Source organism: Rhinolophus sinicus, chromosome 6 (assembly GCF_057876585.1).
Source record: "Rhinolophus sinicus isolate RSI-liver-muscle chromosome 6, RSI-T2T, whole genome shotgun sequence".
Classification (NCBI taxonomy): domain Eukaryota; kingdom Metazoa; phylum Chordata; class Mammalia; order Chiroptera; family Rhinolophidae; genus Rhinolophus; species Rhinolophus sinicus.
The window spans coordinates 68,067,005-68,085,273 of NC_142506.1; the positions used below are offsets into that span (position 1 = coordinate 68,067,005).

Consider the following 18,269-nt stretch of genomic DNA (forward strand, 5'->3'; position numbering starts at 1 on the left):
AAGGGTGGCATGTTCAGCCAGCACTGGCCTCATGGTCAGCTGCTTGGACGCGCAAGACTCCCACCCGACCTGCTGAACCAGAACCTGCATTTCAACAAGATCCCCAGGTGAACTGTAGGTGCCTCAAAGGCTGAGGTCTTGGGCACAGCTGTACCTCCCTGGACTCTTATGAGAGAAGGAAGTGAGGCCATTAGTAGGGCTTCCTGCTTAGAAAGCGATCGAGCACCTTGAGTAAAAACGAAAAGAACATGCTTTGTTTCAGAGGCATGCGTTCACGCTGTCTTGCCCATAATTCCAGACATTACATGCTAATTCGGCAAGGACCTCCTGGTCGGTACAAAAGATGTGCTATGAAGTCTGCAATGCGCTTTATTAAAAGCAAGCCAAGACCAAGAGTCCCTGTTCAGGAATGTGGTTTGTGGTGCAGCCTAATTTGTACCACGGGCAAAGGTCAGACAGCGGCGCTCGTTAATGCACTCGCTCTGGGAGGAGATCAATCTCCATACTTCACCATATTGATCCGAGCGCTCGCTTCCACCTTGAACTGGTTCACCCACGTGTGAGTGGAGACGGACGGCTTTCCGGGCCTGTGGGCTCCAGCAGGCGCGCCACCCGCAGCGAAAGCCGGACGCCCAACGTCCTCATTCAGGCCGGTTTGGTTCCTAGCGTGCGGATCTTCTCCTTGTTTCTCAGAAAAAAGGGTTCAAAAGAAATAGGTTGCTTTTCTACCATGAGGAATACTGTTTCTCTTCTGTAGTTTTTATAAAACTACGTGTGTGTTCAATCCAGGGGCGAAATGTGCCCGAACACAGGCGGGTGGCTCGTGTTAGCGTATAACATCAATGTCACCAAACGTGGTTCATTTCTTAGTCACATGTGTGACCTTCAGGACCCAGGAGTCAGACTCGCTGCCGGCCCTGTATCCATGCGACCCCTTCACTGCAGACACGCTGAGGACATGGTGGCTTGGGGAGTCAGTCACAAAGCGTTTATGTGGCCTTTGTGTTTCTTTCTTCCTTGAAGGAATGGGCCATGTAAATTCCAGAAGTGGGATAGCAACAAGCCAACAAGCAGACATTTCCCTTTTTTCAAAGAAAAAGTGTAGCTCCCAGGCTGCAACAGGACAGAAGCAGGCTCTGCGGTCCTAATGCTGTAAGACATGGTTTCCCAGAGAAAGTGCGGACGCTGGGCTAACAGCCCCACCCCCCTCACTTCCCTCGTACGCAGTGGCGCAGTGACGGCTCCCTGACACGCGTTTCCCCTTCGTCCTTGCACACCCGTCAGCGCCATGCCCAGTGAGCGGTGCTCTGCCCCTGGGCACTTCTCCTAGACTTTCTTCTCGTTTCCAAACCAATTTCCGCCTTGAGAAAGAGTGAAGCTCGAATCTGAGGCAAGTCCAGTTAGGCCAGATTTTCCCCACGTGGAATTGCACCTCATTCTTTGGGTGGGTGTTTTTTAAATGGCCATCTATGAAATACCACTTGGAGTGTCAGCGTGTCACCATTTTCACAGGATGAACAGCCTCGTTCGAGCTCAGTGAGATACCATGTCTTAGGACGCACCTCGCAGATCCCCACCTTGTGACAGCAGGGGGTCACGGTCAGGGACAGGGGGAGCTCACCCCTCGGTCAGCCTCTGTGCGAGCTCGTTCTGAGCAGTGAAACAGCAAGGAGACCCCGGGGCCTCGGTCTGATTGGCTACGTTCCGTGCTCACGGGAAATGAGCAGGCAAAGTGGAACGGCGCTCGGAGAAGTAGGAGGGGACAGGGCCGCACACATTCCCGTCACCTTGAGCACCTGGCTGGATCCTGCCCTGGTGGGACGCTCGCAGTAGGCGCTCTGTCCTATGAGTGCCTTATGAGTATCACCCAGTACCTTCTAGGTTCTGAATCGTCATAAAGAAAGAGTTAAAAAATACTTTCTGGCAGAGAAACATCCTAGTTGGTCGTAAAGAGATAACAGGGAAGGAGGTGCGTGTTGGACCTACAGACCCTTTCCTTTCTAGCAGGTGTATAAGGGCCAACATCAGTACGACGAGGACATGTGTGGACGGGTTTTAAGAACGGACGCTCATGCTGCTGCGTTTTTATCATTCCAGCGCTTAGGACCCCGCCCAGCCCCCACGCTGCTGCCTCAACACTCAGATACACGAGGGTGCTCATTGTATGACTGACCACCTGTGTGAAATCGGAGCGGTGTTGTGATCGATGGGTCGTAACAACCCATCTCTAGGCCTGTGTCTATCTACACAGTCTGGGAACTGATGGTCAGTTTCATTGAAAAATGAATCGACGTCATGAGGTGGCTGAATTACCGTAGTGTTTGCCATGAATCGACCAGCCTACTCCAATGAAACTGCCAGCCACTCGTTCTGTAGACACCGCCGGGCGTCCAACAGTCAGGCAGGCAGCCTGGGGGTGGGGGAGCATGGTGGCTGGCACGTGTTGCTCCCTGACACTGGAATAGAGAACATGGGAGTAGAAGGAATGGGCACCTCAGTGTAAGGAACACTGGCCTGCCACCAGGTGCCATCGAGCTAGAAATGGTGTTGCTGAAAATCTGGAGGGTGGAGTTTTGATTCCCAAGTCAGTACCTTGCAGTGGTGTGTGTGTAGGATGGTTTTCATGCTTAACGGGCCACAACTGGGGAACGAAAATATTGGTCAAAACTAGGGCCGTGCCATACTGGTGAGTAGCATCAACGAGGCAATGAGGTCTCTCGTTTTTAGGTTGGGGGCGTTTAGCGGGGTTGGGAGTCTTACCCTCCACCCAGCGGAGCTGCAGGAAGGGGCACAGGCCACCAGCAGTTACATGATGACTCAGGTCGCCTTTGGGTCTTCTGGGGCTGTGGCCAGGCCAGGTGGCCCTTTCAGTGGTGACACACCACTCGGAAGGTGCTCCCCTCTGACTACGGGGCGAGCACCGCATGCTCTGTCGTGACCAGAGGGACACATCCTGATAAAGTCACGTGTGGGCTACTGAGAAAATGTCCCCAAGGTCAAATGAAGCTATTATTTCCCTAACTATCTTGACAGAGAAATCTAGCCAGTCATGTCATATACTAATTTCTGGATTTTCAAAAATACGAAGAGAGTGAAACCTTTGTTTTTCTCTACGTTTCTTCTCCATCTTGATTCTAGAAGAACTTCTTTCCTATCTCAGTTTCAGCACAAAACGGACCCCCATGAGATTATGTAAATGCTAGGTTTCAGTTAATCCTCCCTCCAAGCCACCTTCATAGCTTTCCCCCCAAAACCAGGAAAGAGCACCGATCTGGATTTTATGCCCAGAGAATTCCACGGCTATTTGAAAGCCATGTTTCTGTATTTCCGAAGGACTTCATTCCTCCAATCACAAGCTTCGTTACATTTCAAATAGAGAAATTAAAATACCATTCCTATATTTCCTTGCAGGAAAGAAATCGAGGCAGCGCTATATTTACAAAACTAAACTTCGATAGAAAAAAATGAGAAGGTTGTTCTTTAGTGCTGCGTGGCAGTAGGCCGGGCTCGGATCCACAACCCCTGGGTCCCCGCCCCATTTCTGGCACCCGAGTCACCTCATAGAAGGCACAGCACACCTGAGCTGCGTGCTCCCCTCTGTAAAATGAAGTCGACGAACTAAAGGTGACCGCTAGGTCCTTTCAACATCAACCTACTCCAGAAAAGACAAGCATGTTCACAAATGCTTTCCGGACATTCTAACCAAGCCGAAAGAAAACATATTGTGCTTAAAGAGTGTTGTCTTCATTGCTTGACAAGTAACTGCCTGATCAGACATGTGAGGAGCATTGCATTAATAGGAGATTTTGAAACTAGACAACAGGAAACAGCTCATGTCATAAATGAAACAATACCCAGCCAGAGAAAGCACTGGAAAATATGTCACATTCATCTACCTTAAAATATTTTTTTTTTCTCATTCGTCAACTTTTTCCATCCCCTAAAATGTTTTCCTTTGGACTTCACTTAACATCTCTCATATTTTCCCTCCTTTTATTTATTTCAGTTTAGATTTAACTACCATTTAATAGGGTGTGTGTCCTGTTTGGGGGACTGATCCTCTGCTTGCCCTTGACTTCTCCTGCCTTTACGTTCCCTTTCTCTCCATTTCCTCATTTAATCGATTACTCATCTTTTATCATATGTACATATAAACTGCTTCACCTCATTTCTGAAGGATGTGGCCTTCTCTGTATCTCACACATATGTATATATACATACAGAGGTTGCCAAAAGAATGTAGATACATTTTAAGAAAGAAATAAAAAAACTATTAAAATTACGCTGATGGGAACCACTGTGAGCACCTCTTGCAATTGCAGACGTCAAACATGACTTGTATTCATCTTTTGTTATCGGTATATATTGAGAATTACAATTTTAATACGGTGTTTTCCTTTCTTAAAATGTGTATAGATTTTTTTGGCACCCTCTGTATACAGACTAATTTTCTAATTACTGCTGCCACAGAGTTTTACACATTACATGCTGTCTTGTGCACTAATTATTTTGCACAGCTAAATGTCTTATTTGTTCAGTTCATTTGTAAATTCCTTGAGGATAAGAACTAGTGTGGTTTTTTTTTAATTAAAATATAATTGACATACAAAAGAATTAGTTTTTATATTTATTCAAGTCTCAACAATGGCCAGCACCAGTAAGTGTTTGATTTATTGTTGATTGGGACATGTCCCTAATCTGACAAGAGGAATGACTCCTACGTTAACACACCTTCATCCAATCCATCCTTTGTAATACCCGTTCACAGATCTGGAGCTGGGCTGGCCCAGAGTTCAGCAGCACGTTAATTCCTACCTTCTTTACTTTGCAAAAGACACTAGACTGAGTTGTCATGTCCAAGCAGCTCTGGGGCAGTGTGGACCAACTAACCTGGTGTGATGGCACAGACCCCCTTTCTTTCATCTCGTGACATTTGCACGTGCTGGGACTCTGAAGCAATACAAGTGACTGATCCCACAAGCCACGGGAAAGAGCCTCGCCGTTACCTTTGAGTGCCACCGAATCAGATCACATGAGTTATGTGTGTACACTCTTAACAGGACAGCTATGTGCCAAGTCCTATCTGACCCCCAGACAGGATGCACATACTGTTACAAGTAATGGATGTTTCAACAAGAAGCTTTTGGAAACATGGTAAGAGGAGTAAAAGCCAGGTAAAGTGCGTCCTTAGGTTTGACACATTCTGAGAATGTGACTTGGAAGAACTAGGAAAAGTCACCAAGAGCACGGACGTGTCATTAGGGACCAAGGCTGAGACCGTCACACCCTCGTGTTCCCACTTACTACATACGGACACGAAGGTTGGACTGGGAAGAAGGCGGATGGAAAGAAATTGGTTCATTTGCACTATGGTGTTGGGAGGAGCTCTGTGGAGACCCTGGACCGCCAGGAAGATGAACGAGGGGGTCCTAGAGCAAGTTAAGTCTGAACATCGCTGGAGGCAAAATGCCAAAGCTGCAGCTGTCCTACTGTGGGACATCGTGGGAGGGCAGGGTTCCCTGGAAATGACAAGAGTGCTGGGAAAATAGCAGGGAGCAGGAAAACAGAGGGACCAAATAGGAGATGGACTGACTCCATAAAAGGGGCCACAGGCTGAGTCTGCAGGAGCTGAGCAGGGCTGTGAGGACGGGACGTGTGGACGTCACTCATCATACATCACCCAGAGTCGCAGCCGACTCAATGATACAGAACACGCAGCTACAATTCTAGTCGAAAGAAACTGGCTAAATGATGTCCTGCCGTCGGGTGACACCTACCTCAGGAGGGATACGTAACACTTAACTCACACCATGCTGCCAGTCTGCAAACCTGAGAGGTGTCTCTCACTTCAATAGCTGCGTCACACTCGCACAAATGAAGACAACTGACGCTGAGTACCTGGCACTAGCACATCTGCATACCGAGTAATGCCGAACCCCACATCCCTGCGACGTAGGCCTGCCAGCACGGGAACGTTCTGGGGAAATGGAACTCACCTCTGCAAGCACTGGGCTTTGGGAGGAATGGTACAGTGTTTGGTGGGGGCGCACCGTGAGAACACGCACGGGCCCCTGACGTCTCACACGGGACCTGCCGAGCCTGTTCCTGGTGAATCGTGGGCGGGCCTGTCCGGTGGGACCCTGGCTTCTACTGGCTCCTCGGGACGCCTGACGTCCAGGGCCTCCAACCGTGTCCACTGAGTGACCCTGCACTGAGCTGTGAGAAGTAGAGGCTGGTCTGTCTTATGTTCTGTCTCCTGCCTCTGCGGACAGCTATCTTGTTTCTCTCTTCCACTTGACTGGTGGAGGGGGCAGGGCCCAGGTGGCCCCGTTTCCCCGGACATTTAGGAGATCAGCGGAATGACAGCCACTTTCCTCCCGTTCGCTCCTCGGTTCCCGGCCGCCTCAGGCCACCCCGGGCTGCAGGATCAGTAGCCACCCAGAGCAGTAGCCACTCGCAGCATACACTAGTCGGGCAGAGAGCTTTGAAGGGAAATTGAGGGACTTTGGGAAAGGTTTGTGGGCAAAGGAACAGCGTGACCAGAGTAGGTAATTGCAGTGACTGTGTCTGAATGAATCAGATCAGGAGGGAGAAGTGGGTGGTCCCTCTGGGTCCTAGATTCTCTGCACTGCTCCCGTCCTGGGTGGAGTGGAAATGTGTGTAGCTCGGAAGGGGCTGGTGGGAATGGCCATGGGCAGACGTCACGCAGTTAAACCCTCTGTCTCCTGCATCCCTCACCTGAAGCGAGGGACACACAGGGGGGAGAAATCCTGTGTTCAGAGACGCCCGGGCGAGGTGGTGACAGCTAAGTCTCCATATTATAAAATAACAGCCACCCACTTAGAAAGTCCTCTGGGGCCACGTCTGCTATCGCCGAGCAGGGAAGACAGTCTGGCCGTAAATCCACTGGGTACTCCGACAATTGACAGGGGAGTTTTCCTGGCTGCTGTTGCTCTTGTGCAGTATTGTTTTTAGTGCTTGTTTAATCACTGTTAATGTGAAATCATTTCTTGTTGGACTTTGTAGCAGTTTGCAGATACCCTTCCGTGTGTTTTATACAAACAAGGAAGGATTGGGGCAGCTGTGGGTCTGCCTGGCTCACAGCGGCTGTTAACATTCGTTCCGTTGGTTTTGATTTTTGTTTGGGTTTGGATTTTCTCTCCCTGCTTCTGGATATGCCTTTATAAATGTCATCATTGTCACAAAAAGAATGGGGGGGCCCACCTCCAGGAATTTTTCATTCTTTTTGCCAGAAACAAGGAAGGAAGGATGGATGGAAGGAAAGAAGGAAGGAAGGAAGGAAGGAAGGAAGGAAGGAAGGAAGGAAGGAAGGAAGGGAGGAAGGGAAATAAAACGTGGACTTTATTTGTAATGATTCTGAAGAATCTCTACACCGTTTTTTGAACGCTTTGTTCCAAGAGTTCCCGCAGGAGCTACTGAGAAGAGAGTTTATTAAGTGATTCTATGGAAACGTCCTCTTGAACACACCCTTCTCAGAAGCGTCCAGGACCCCTGGGGGCCTCCCCAGGAAGTGGAGCCGGGTAAAGTGGCCCGGGGATTATAAGAACAGGTTTGCATTTGTGTCTCTGCTCCTTGAAGGCTGGATTGTGCCTCAGTCACCCATTTCCCACCAAGTTTCTCACACCAGGCCTGGCACACCAGGCTTTGTGACCAGAAGTAAGAAATGGGTTCACATCCCCTTTAAACTACCATGCACGTCAGCAGAACGTTCTCCTATGCGGGGGGACAGTGGACTCCGGGTTCGGTTGCTGGCTGGTTAAGAGGGAAAGGGGAGGGCCGGCAGAAAGGTTTCGATAAGGTACGTGTGGGCTTGAGAAAGAACTGCACATTTTTCTTCCTTGAGTTGTTTGCCAAATCTCCCCCGTTCTCCTGAGAAAGCACACGTTTCTAATGATTAACCTCCTGAGTTGTGGGAAGTTGAGCTTCCTAACAATACGGGGCTTGTATTCCTGTGCAGGCTCGTCTATAACATCAGGATAAATAGTTCCCCTGATGAGTAACTAGGTTTCCAAGATAAGTCCTCCCCTTTATTACAGCTGATAACACAGGATCACACCAGAGACGTTTGGGGGGGACAGAGCGGGTTACGTGCCGTCAACCCCCCTTCTCTGCTTCCCAAACTGTCTACCAACAGAATCACTGCCGGGAAAAGTTGTCTCCACTTCTCCTCCCGACCCCAGATCCCTCCTACGTCTCTGCTTTCCCTTCAAAATTGCCAACGTTTCTTATCTAGAGATAAGGGACAGGTCAGCCATCCCAGTTCCCCTGTCCTTCCATCCAGAGCCGCACACCCACAAGGGCCCAGCCAAGGTGCGTACTTCCCAGGCCCAAGACAACGTAAAACAGGACATGAGCCATTACGGAGCCCAGGGACACAGAACGTCGGCGCGGACGCCTCCTCAGAGAGTGTTCAGACTGGACTCAAGGGCTCAGGAGGGGTTGAAATTACAATCCGTCAAGACATCTGCACCAGAGGCCACCTGTGGGTCCAGACCTGCGGCACAGGCAGGGGACGGGCAGGCGCCCTGACACTGAAGGGTGTCTCACAGATACTGCAGGCTAGATACCAGGGACACAGAGCACAGCAGATACCTGCGAAGTGAGGGCAGCTGGCCACCCAATCCTTCACTTAACAAGCATTTATAAGACGCACCTTTTATGCCTGAAGCTGGAGCTGCCCTGCCCTCAAGGGCAGATGGACCAACGAGCAATTCCAGTCCTTTTGTAAACAGATGCCAGGGGACACATGATGACACGGACAGCATGAAATAGAACACCAAACATGAAGTGCTAATTAGGGGAAATTGATGTTTTCACCTGTTCCCGTAATTCCTGAGGAGGCACAGGAACCGAGAAATATGCAGATTTTAGAAGCCTACCCACCATCTCCTTCCCGCCTCTGGACTCAGGCAGCAGGGGAAGGAATTCGGGCCAAAAAATATCCAGCCCCTTAGTAAGGAACTTCCGGGGGGTTTCTAACAGCAGAAGCTTTGCTCCTTCCTGAGCAATGGGCGCGCTCTCTCTCTGTCTCTCTGTCTCTGTCTCTCTCTCTCTCTGACACACACACACACACACACACATACACACAGAGAGTCAGGAATAAGGTCTGAAAATGATATAACCCACTCTTTTCCTGCACATGAGACAAAAATACATCCGATTTGGAAGCACATTCTCAACATCCCAGAAGAAAAGCGAGCGGGGAAACGTCAGGTTCTTACCTTCCAATCTGAACGTGCCTCGATGCTGGCAAACTCTGTTCCTAAGCATTTCTGTCACGTTACTTAGGGAGGGTGGGGGACCGTCGAATGTGAACAGAGGAAGAACCCCGTAACGCGCCAGGAAACACGCTTGTTTTCATTGCCACTCACCTTTTCTCCTTTTCTGCGTGGCCAGCAGACACTCTCTCAGCGCTTCCATTTTTCCACCTGCAAAATGGGAATACATTTTCTTGCTGTGTAAATAGGTACAGAAACTGGCAACGCGAACAGACACCCATAAATACACTTGGGGGAATCCATATTCTCCCATCCATTTTGAAATTATTTGCGGCATGAATGTGTATGCTAACTGTTTCTGGGGAGACAAGCTCACAGTACCGTGTTGTAGGCTTCCTTGAAAAGCGAGCGAAGTAAATAAATAAAGCTTCACATCACAGAAAGAAAGTGTACCGTGGAGCCAAACGGCCACTGTAGACTGATAAATTTGAAATGCGATGCTGGTAGCATATTTGCTGGCATGAGAACATCATAAAACCCACAGAGAGAAGTGGGATTTGTCTGACATCAGCCCAAGCCTCCACGACGGCTCCCAGAATCTGCTCTGGGGGCCAGGATGTGTGGCCACAGTTTGCAGAGAACGTGTAGTAATCTCGGTGCCACTGCTGCCCACAGCCTGAGGTGTGACAGCACACAACACTGGAGATTTCCACTAAGCCACCAAGTAGTGGGTGGGTGAGCACTGCCCCCACCAGTCATTTTCACAGGTGGGGACCCTGTGTGCCACATGTCCCAGGTCTGGCGCTTATACCCGCCAAATAACCAGCCTCTAACAATATCCATGTATGTAATGAGTGCATGTCTGGTTTGAAGTATTTCTGATGGAGCTGTTTGGGGAGGCTTTTCCTGGTCACCGAGCCCGGTTGCTGCTTTGATCCCTACAATCGCTTTTTTCCTTCAAAACGGAATCAATATGGCCACCAGTTGCGAGCCTTCTGTTTCCCCTCGTTTCTTCATTTTCTATTGTTTTACACTTTATGAGGGGATTTCCCATCTCCCATCTCCTATCTCATTTCATCCTCAGGACAAGAACAAGCTCACATATTTTTAGGTAAGAAAATAAGGTTGAGAGAGCAGGTGGGCTGGCCAAGCTCTCACAGTCAGACCTGTCAACCGGGGCTTCTGCTCCTGGTTTCCACTCCAAGTTCAGGGCCGTGCTGGGCACTGTTGCCGTGACCTGGGCTCATGGAAATAAAATCAGCCACAAGCTCGTGTCACGGCTACTGGATGACTCTTCCCAAGAATCATCCAACTATCCAGAGCCACATAGAATGGCCGCTTAGAAGTGAATCTTTTTAAAGTGAGTTAAATTAATTTGGCTTAGAAAATTCTAGCACCTCTTGTACTTTGGAGGGAGCCTGGAGCTGGAGCAGAAGAGACTCACAGGCACGCCACTGACCCAAAGACCCCATTTCCTCTTCCGAAAATGGAATATAATGAGGCCTGTTCTCAAGGGCAGGTGTGTGAATCCAATCTGAAACCACACACAAAACGCGAAAACCTGTCACCCAGCTTCTCCGTGCCAGGTGTTACTGTTAAAAATGCACAGCGGATGTGTAAACATGGCGTCCGCCGTGACAAGCAGACATATCAAGGGACCAGGATGCTCGTCACGGAGACCACAGGCCTCTGGACCACCCCTGGAGTAGCTGTGTTTTTGTCATGGACACATGATGGAACCTGCATGAAATGCCCACCGAGGTCTGTGAGGGAGGTGCCGACCCCACCCCTTTTCCACATAAGGAGAGTTGAGAGAGGTAGTGGGGACCCGTCCCACTCGATGCTACTGGGCGTCGAGACCATGCTCGGTGACTGATCTGGTCAGAGTGGAGCCCAGTTTGGAATTTCAGTTCTGTCACAGCTGATGACAGGTCACGGCTGGCTGCCTCTGTGTCCCAAAGTCACCTGGGCTGCCAGGCTCACTGTCTGTTCCATAAATCCCCCTGGTTTGGCAGCTTGCTAATATGTACGCACTCTTTCGGCTCTGGTTCAACGTATGAGCCTCCAGACACATACGCGCGGGCCAGCTGGGGTCGTTGTAATGGGGTCTGCTGGGGACGGGCTAATGGTGTGATGACGTCGGACAGACCCATCTAATGGAGTCCCTTTTCCTAGCGGCTCATTGATTACAAACACTTAGCTGAAGCATTTCTGTGTGGGCTAAAAAGTATTTGTCCAAATGAAAATCATGATTTTCAGGAGCGCTGAGGGACCACTGAGCACCTATGCTTTGGTGACTTCTCTTCTGTAGGAAACGACGCAAAGACAAAAACGTAGTGAAGAATGGTGTCATGTTTTTTTTCTCTTTCTTCTACAGGTTGACGATCAAATGAAGCTGCTTCAGAACTGCTGGAGTGAGCTCTTAATTCTCGACCACATTTACCGACAAGTGGTACATGGGAAGGAAGGATCCATCTTCCTGGTTACTGGGCAACAAGTGAGTGTAGAGACAAAAAAAAAAAAAAAAAAATTGCGTCTTTTTATTAAGCGTGGTCAGAATGGCAGGAATCTAACTGGCTCAGAAGCACTCCTGTGCTTTGAAAGGACGAGATGGGCTGCAGATAATTGAGAGAAGCCGACTTGCTGTCTCCCCACCTTGATGTTTCCCGTTCAACTTGTCCCCGCACACAGAATCGCACACACAGCCGTGTCCGGTCTGCCAGGACTGAAGGCTGGGCTTTCGAGGGCCGAGCCAATTGCTGAGTCAAAGCTAAGGATTACTATCCAGGGTCTTTCCTCGAGCTTCTGCATGAATCAGCCACACTGGTTTGTCAGCTAGTGAAAAACCTCCTAAATTGTGGAATCCTTCTCTTTTGGTCATATTGGTGGGAGAGACAGGTCCCGTGTCACACGTAACCTAAAACGTGGCACGATGGCCTGCGAGGAACAAGGAACAGGAGGTGTAGTGGTCAAGAGCCAGTTATCATCAAAAGGAAGCCAGCCCGGAAAGGTGCTGTTGGGTCCCACTCCTTGTTGAATAGCTATTTGTTCCATCAACAGATATTTCTGGAACCTCCTAGAGTGTGCCACTCACTATTCCAGGGCTTTGGCGTATATTAGTGAACAAAACGGGAAAAGATGTCTGCCCTCGTGTCACTCACCGTTGTGACACGGAAAAGCTGGTAGTAAATAATCGCTGTAGACAAGGGTACGTTAGAGGTCAGAGAGCAGCTGCATAAAAGAGAACAAGGAACTGCTGTGTGAAGGGGAGTCGACACACGCTTCTGCACGCGTGTGGCAGGGTGACCCATGACCGCGTATGAAATAAGAATGGTTGGCTTGGCCTCTCTGTGAAGGTGACGAGTGAGCAAAGACTTGGAGGAGGTGACCTTGTGGGTACCTGGGGGAGAGAAAGTCTATTCACTGGGCCTGAGCCCAGCTCCCCAGGATTTTGGCCCTGTTCCTGGCATTCCACCTTAGAACTGAGGTTTATCAAAATAAGTGCATGGGACATCGTGATGCCTCTGAGCGACTGGTCTTGCCCATTCGGGCATCCCTGCAGAGCTCAGCACAGCTCAGCCCTCAGGGCTTGGGTAGCATGAGCACAGATGTCCAGCCAGCAATGTTTACAGGCTGTCAGTCCACAGCGGTGCATATCTGAGAGTGAAAGGCTGTCTCCACAGCATTTGCTGTATTATTAAATAAATCAGATTTTCCCCATCAAAGCAGAGGCAAGTGCCATCGCAGAGTTTCTGCAAATTGGACCAGTTCCACCCCCTCCATCACTACTGGGTCCCTGCTTTCCACAGGTCTCCTGAGAAAAGCGTTCTAGATGAGCAAATAAAGTCTCAGTGGGTTTGGCTTCCTGTGCTTTCAAGTCTGGGTTTAGCATTTTCACCCTGTGATCTGGCGTACCCCTTTCCAGAGTGCAGTCACTGGCTTTCCTCCCTCCTACCCTGGCCCAACTAGGAGATGCATTAAAAGGACAAGACTCAGTCCACAAATTAATGTGATTTCATTTCCTTCGGATTCTCAGAAATGAAATGGGTTGTGCCTTTCTTTCTCAAAGCACTTTCATTCCTGCTCTTTAGAAATATTCCTTAGTTCACATTTCATTTTCCCTTAAGTGCTGTCCCTGGGTAGACGTAATTACCATGTAAAAGTAGAGCAAGTGCATTTCTTGTTTGATTTTCAGAACCAGAACAGTCAAGGAATAGGTGGTATTTACAGTCTTTAGGATTGGTTCTTGCTACTTGAGTTTGACCGTCACAGCGGAAGGAGGGGACCCACTGGGTGGAGAGCTGGTGGCTTCCTTACACCTCTCCTGCGGTCCAGATTCTTCGAGCTCCCCCTTCCCACACTTTAAAAAAAAATTATTTTAAAATTATAGTTGACCTAAAATGTTCTGTTAGTTGCAGGTGTGATTCATAGTGATTCCACATTTATGGACCTTCCGCAGGGACCGCCACGATGAGTCTAGTGGCCGTCTGACCCCACCCCTGGTTGCTAGGATACTGTTGACTCGCCCCTTACAGTGGCTCACATTTCTGTCCGACGCCTCCCTGCCCTTTTCCATCCAATCCCGGCGAATCCACTCATAGTGACTCGTTATAACTGGACACTCTCATTGATTGAAATTGTGGAACAAATGGTGTCTTTTCTTTCACGGAAGAAGCTAGACCACACATTTGGAACGCATCCCTGGGCTCCCTGTAATTTCTTGAGATGAAAGCTACAAAGGAAGACTTTCCAAAGCACGTGACCGTTCTAACAGAATGAGAGAGGTTTTCACGTGGGTCACGGACTCACGATGCAGAGTGTTCTCCCTCCGTGTTCCCTTCCCTCCGCCCCACCCTCTTACCACACCAGGCCACTGTCACAAGGCCGAGAAGTCACACGGCCCCACGGTGACAAGTCGCCTCGTCCCTGGCCCAGGGAGCCTACACCATCCTCTCCCCAGAACGCTAAACCATCTCTCTGATTGCAAGGCTGGGGAGACCTAGGCTTTTGTTAAAACAATAGCAATAATAAATCATTTGGTGTACGCTAATGTTAAGAAGACAGTTAAAACAACGATGAGAGGAAAGAAAGGAATACATTAAGTACACGCATAGAGCAATATTCCGGGGGAGTGATTTTTAAAGGAAAAGATATAGAAGTAGTTGAAAGCAAAGAAAAAAAATAGAGAACATCTTGTTATGTTTACAGTCCAGTAATAATCAAATTGCGGGTAGAGTATATTTTCTTACTCCTTGGCATGAAAACGGTGTGTGTGTGGGTACGCGTGTGTGTGCCTGGCGTAGTCAGACTGACCTGTGCTCGAGTCCCCGTTGCAAACTGTTCTTTCTGTGTCGTGTTGAGCAAGTTGCTTTGCTTTGCAAGCCTCAGTGTCCTCACCTGTCCAGTGGGGATGATTTACAATAGAGTCTAGCTCGGGATTGCAGTAAGAGTTACAGGAAATAGTTCTGCAAAGTCCTGACATGAAAGTTAGAAGTCATCGAAACAGCTGACACGAAGCTGACATTTGTGGAGTTGGCAACCCTAGAAGAAAGTATCATCATCATCGTCATCATTATCGTTATTATTACCCCCATTTTGCAGACGAGGACCTGAGGCAGAGGCAGGTGAAGTGCTTGGTTCAAGGTCGAAACACAATGACCTCGTACGGTAGTAGAATGTTCAGGTCTTGGGGCCTGTGGCAGCTGGAGGCGCTCCCCTGGGCCTTCGTGTGTAATTTCAGCATATGGCAGCCTCTGTGGAGCTTCCAACAAAAACAGATTCTTTTCTTTTTCATCGAGCCCAAATGTTTTTGTTTTATTTTGGGGGTGTGGTGTTGTAAACACATTGTAAAAATAGATTTAAATTATCCAGAAGCAATTTTAATGTGATTGTTACTTACTATTATAAAATTATTTCAGCATTAAGAAAAAGCAAGAAGGAAAAGCAATCACTCATCATGCCATCACCCTAAGTCAATTACGTCTGTGGGTTCCCTTCCAATCTTTGGAGAAAGCATTTGTCCAATGGGGGTTCTTGTTAACTCTTCTGAGACGAGAACTCATCTCCACACGGCCGTCCTGGCCGAGTCCCACGGGTCTGTCTAGACTGTGAAATTTGAAATAGTGGCAGAGCCAGTCTCCGTGATGCATCACGTCACGGTGCTGGCGGCACAGGACACATGGTAAATGGCATTATTGCAAAAAAGCATGCGACATTCCCTACGGGCAGCTTACCACTCACCTACCGGACAGGAATGGCTTTATCCATTGAATTTAAGAACGTTGACGGGAAATCTAAGGTGTGAGGGGGTAAAATGAGACACAGCCCTGCGCTCGGCAGTGGGGAGAGGTGTCCCCCCCCCCCGCCTAACCGTGCCTGTCTGACCGACCTTTGCACAGCGCTCAGCGCCGGGGGCTCTCACAGGTAAGGCCCACGACGTGGGTTCAGATAAAACGCGAGGCAGGTTCAGAGGAGGAAGTGCTTGGGGACAGGGGGCATCCGAAGCTGCTGCGTGATTCGGCGTCTAGAAGAAGGGCCTTATTCCTGGAGTGATACTCTCCTCGACCACACGCTCCTCCCCATGGGGTCAGAGAAGCTGTGATGAGGAATTGCTGGATGAACGTGAACGCCGCTACCTTCTTCAGATTCAACCAGAAGAAACACAGTACAGTACTCCCAAAGCCCTCATGATAAACTTCCAGGCCCGCCGACAATATTCTCAACTGCCCCATGGCCTTGCCTTCTCGAACAAATGTTTACTCGCAGTGTGTGAAGACCAGTAGACAGTAATTATTGTGTCTCCAGCCATAATACCGGCCACGGTGCTGACACCAAGGGGACCCCACACAGCAAACATGTGTCACCTTGACGCATGGATGTGGTGCCCACACAGTGCTTTGTGGCAGCTCTGCTGGACAGGCTAGGAACGCACGGCCACATTCCGGCTTTTTCCTACTGAACGCAGCTCACAGTAAAGAACGTGTGAGTTTACAACTGCAGAGGAGGAAGAACAAGGCCAGACTGAACTGGACAAAGCGAGGGGGTTTCCAGGAACCGTACCTGGAGATGGAAGAGGGAAGAAAGTGAGATACAGCAGCACAGGTCCCCTCTCAGGCCCAGAGGCTGGCACGGTGCTGGCACATGGTGTGTGCTCAACAGCTGTTTGCAGAAGCGAAGGCCCTCGTGGTGCCGTCAGAGCGCCAGCAACTGAAATAGCCCCGCTGTGCTCAGCGGCCCGGGGCCCAGACCTCAAACGGGAACGGGAGTACGAGCTTCACACCAACTTTCCTACTGAAACCTGAAGTCGGCCCCTCAGTTTTAATTCTTTAATCCGGCATCTATGTAACACATATTAAATAACCTTGTTAAGCAAAAAGAAAATAATGACTATCAGTAAGAGTAAACATTGTCAAATCAATTCTGTGCATGTAGCATCTTGGAATTACGACAAGAATGCATTTCTATCCGCATTTCAAAATTAAATGCACACAAAACATACATGTCCGTATGTATATAAAACCACACGAGTATTTTGTAGTGGGATCACTCAGTATTTGCATATTGGAGCTAATTACCAGCCACTGTAACATCTTCCCAGGGGAAAGCTCCACTGGCAACTCACTTGTTATCTTCTGTTACTGTGTATCGTAGGAAAGTGACAAGCAGCTTATAATCCTTACGTCATCAAAAACAATTCAGCTATTAGAACTAAAAGCAATTTAGCTAAAACTGTTTCCTTCATGACAAGTGAAATTCATCGAGAGGGGACAACCAGCTTAGAGGATGCCTTCAATACCTGCCCTGAATTTAACGGCACAAAGATTACATGTAAAAGAGCAATAACTTAATTTTACTAAGTACGTAAAGGACAAGGCCAGCTGCTCCTAAACTGACTACAAACTCTGCATTCAACAAGGAAAATGTAATCATGTTTGAAATAAAATGTCAGGAAGTTGCAGCCCTGTGTGCGCTTCCAGGAATAAATCGCTGAGCCTGCTTCAGAGCTGCCGCAATTTGATAAATTCTCCTTGAAGGAAATGTTATCAGAGCCCCCATTTAATAAGCATGTTTGAGCTTTCAAATCAGCTTGTAAACAAATGTCTGGCTATGAAGGCGTTGGTATGCCAATTGATTTCTGGACGCCATCTCACTGAATACAGAATCAATCTCTGAAACAATTTCAGTTGCTTTTGCTCCCAGTGTGTTACGGTTTCGAGTATGAATGTCTAGTACTTGAACTTGTTATTTCACACCCGTCTGAACTACACACACATTGACTTTTAATTAACCCATCGGAATAATAAAACAATTCATTCTTTAGGTTCTTTCCAGTTACAATGTAGCACATTTCCCAGTATGAGTTCTATGTTTGAACTTAACTGCATACCCGTTAGAACTTGAGTTAACTCTATCTTAATGATAAAAAAGTCAGTACCAACATATGTGTGGTTTATTTTAGTGCACCTTTGGAATTAGGGCTTAACGAGTGATTTTGATTACAATGTGCTGTGTACGGACTAAGAAACTGATTCCAAGCTAAAGTTGGTAGGACGGTCCCCACTGCTCTGATCCCCTGGGAATCACAGAGGTGGGAGCCACCTTATTACCATCTGGCTTAACTGACTTACGTAAGTCAGGGCACGGCGGGCTGGAGACTTCACGTGGCTTCGTTTGGAAGGGGTCACGGTGGCCCAGGTCTCCCTGTGTCCTACCCAGGTCCCTTCCACCTCTGTGGCCCTAGCTGTCACTTCTCTATCCTGTTTGTCTCTGGAGGGTTTATGTTACTATCAGTAGAGCACAGACTGCTTTTACATGGTGCAGCGCCAGGCCCCACGGTTACGTCAGAGAGGTGGCGAAATGCTCCTTGACGTGTCCTGTGTGTCAGGCAAACCATACACTCCGTGGTGTCCATCTGTCCAGCTCAGCTTCAGGTGGCCTGTGCGCTGGCCCTGTCTTCCACATGTTCAGAAACGGAAACCAGAGGAGCTCTGAGAGCCCTTCATGTTGGAAGGTGGTGGACAGGTGCCAGCT

The 18,269-nt window shown here is 48.8% G+C and overlaps 1 protein-coding gene across 6 annotated transcripts in view; it reads left to right on the plus strand.

The window, feature by feature from the left end:
* The window catches only part of NR5A2 (nuclear receptor subfamily 5 group A member 2), a 105,124-nt gene that overhangs the window by 49,780 nt on the left and 37,075 nt on the right, over nucleotides 1-18,269 (plus strand). For all 6 annotated transcript variants that reach the window (XM_019750931.3, XM_074317087.2, XM_019750929.3 and 3 more), the window contains exon 5: nucleotides 11,617-11,736. In XM_019750931.3, the coding sequence (XP_019606490.2) occupies nucleotides 11,617-11,736 (120 nt within the window). The remainder of the gene's footprint in view (nucleotides 1-11,616; nucleotides 11,737-18,269) is intronic.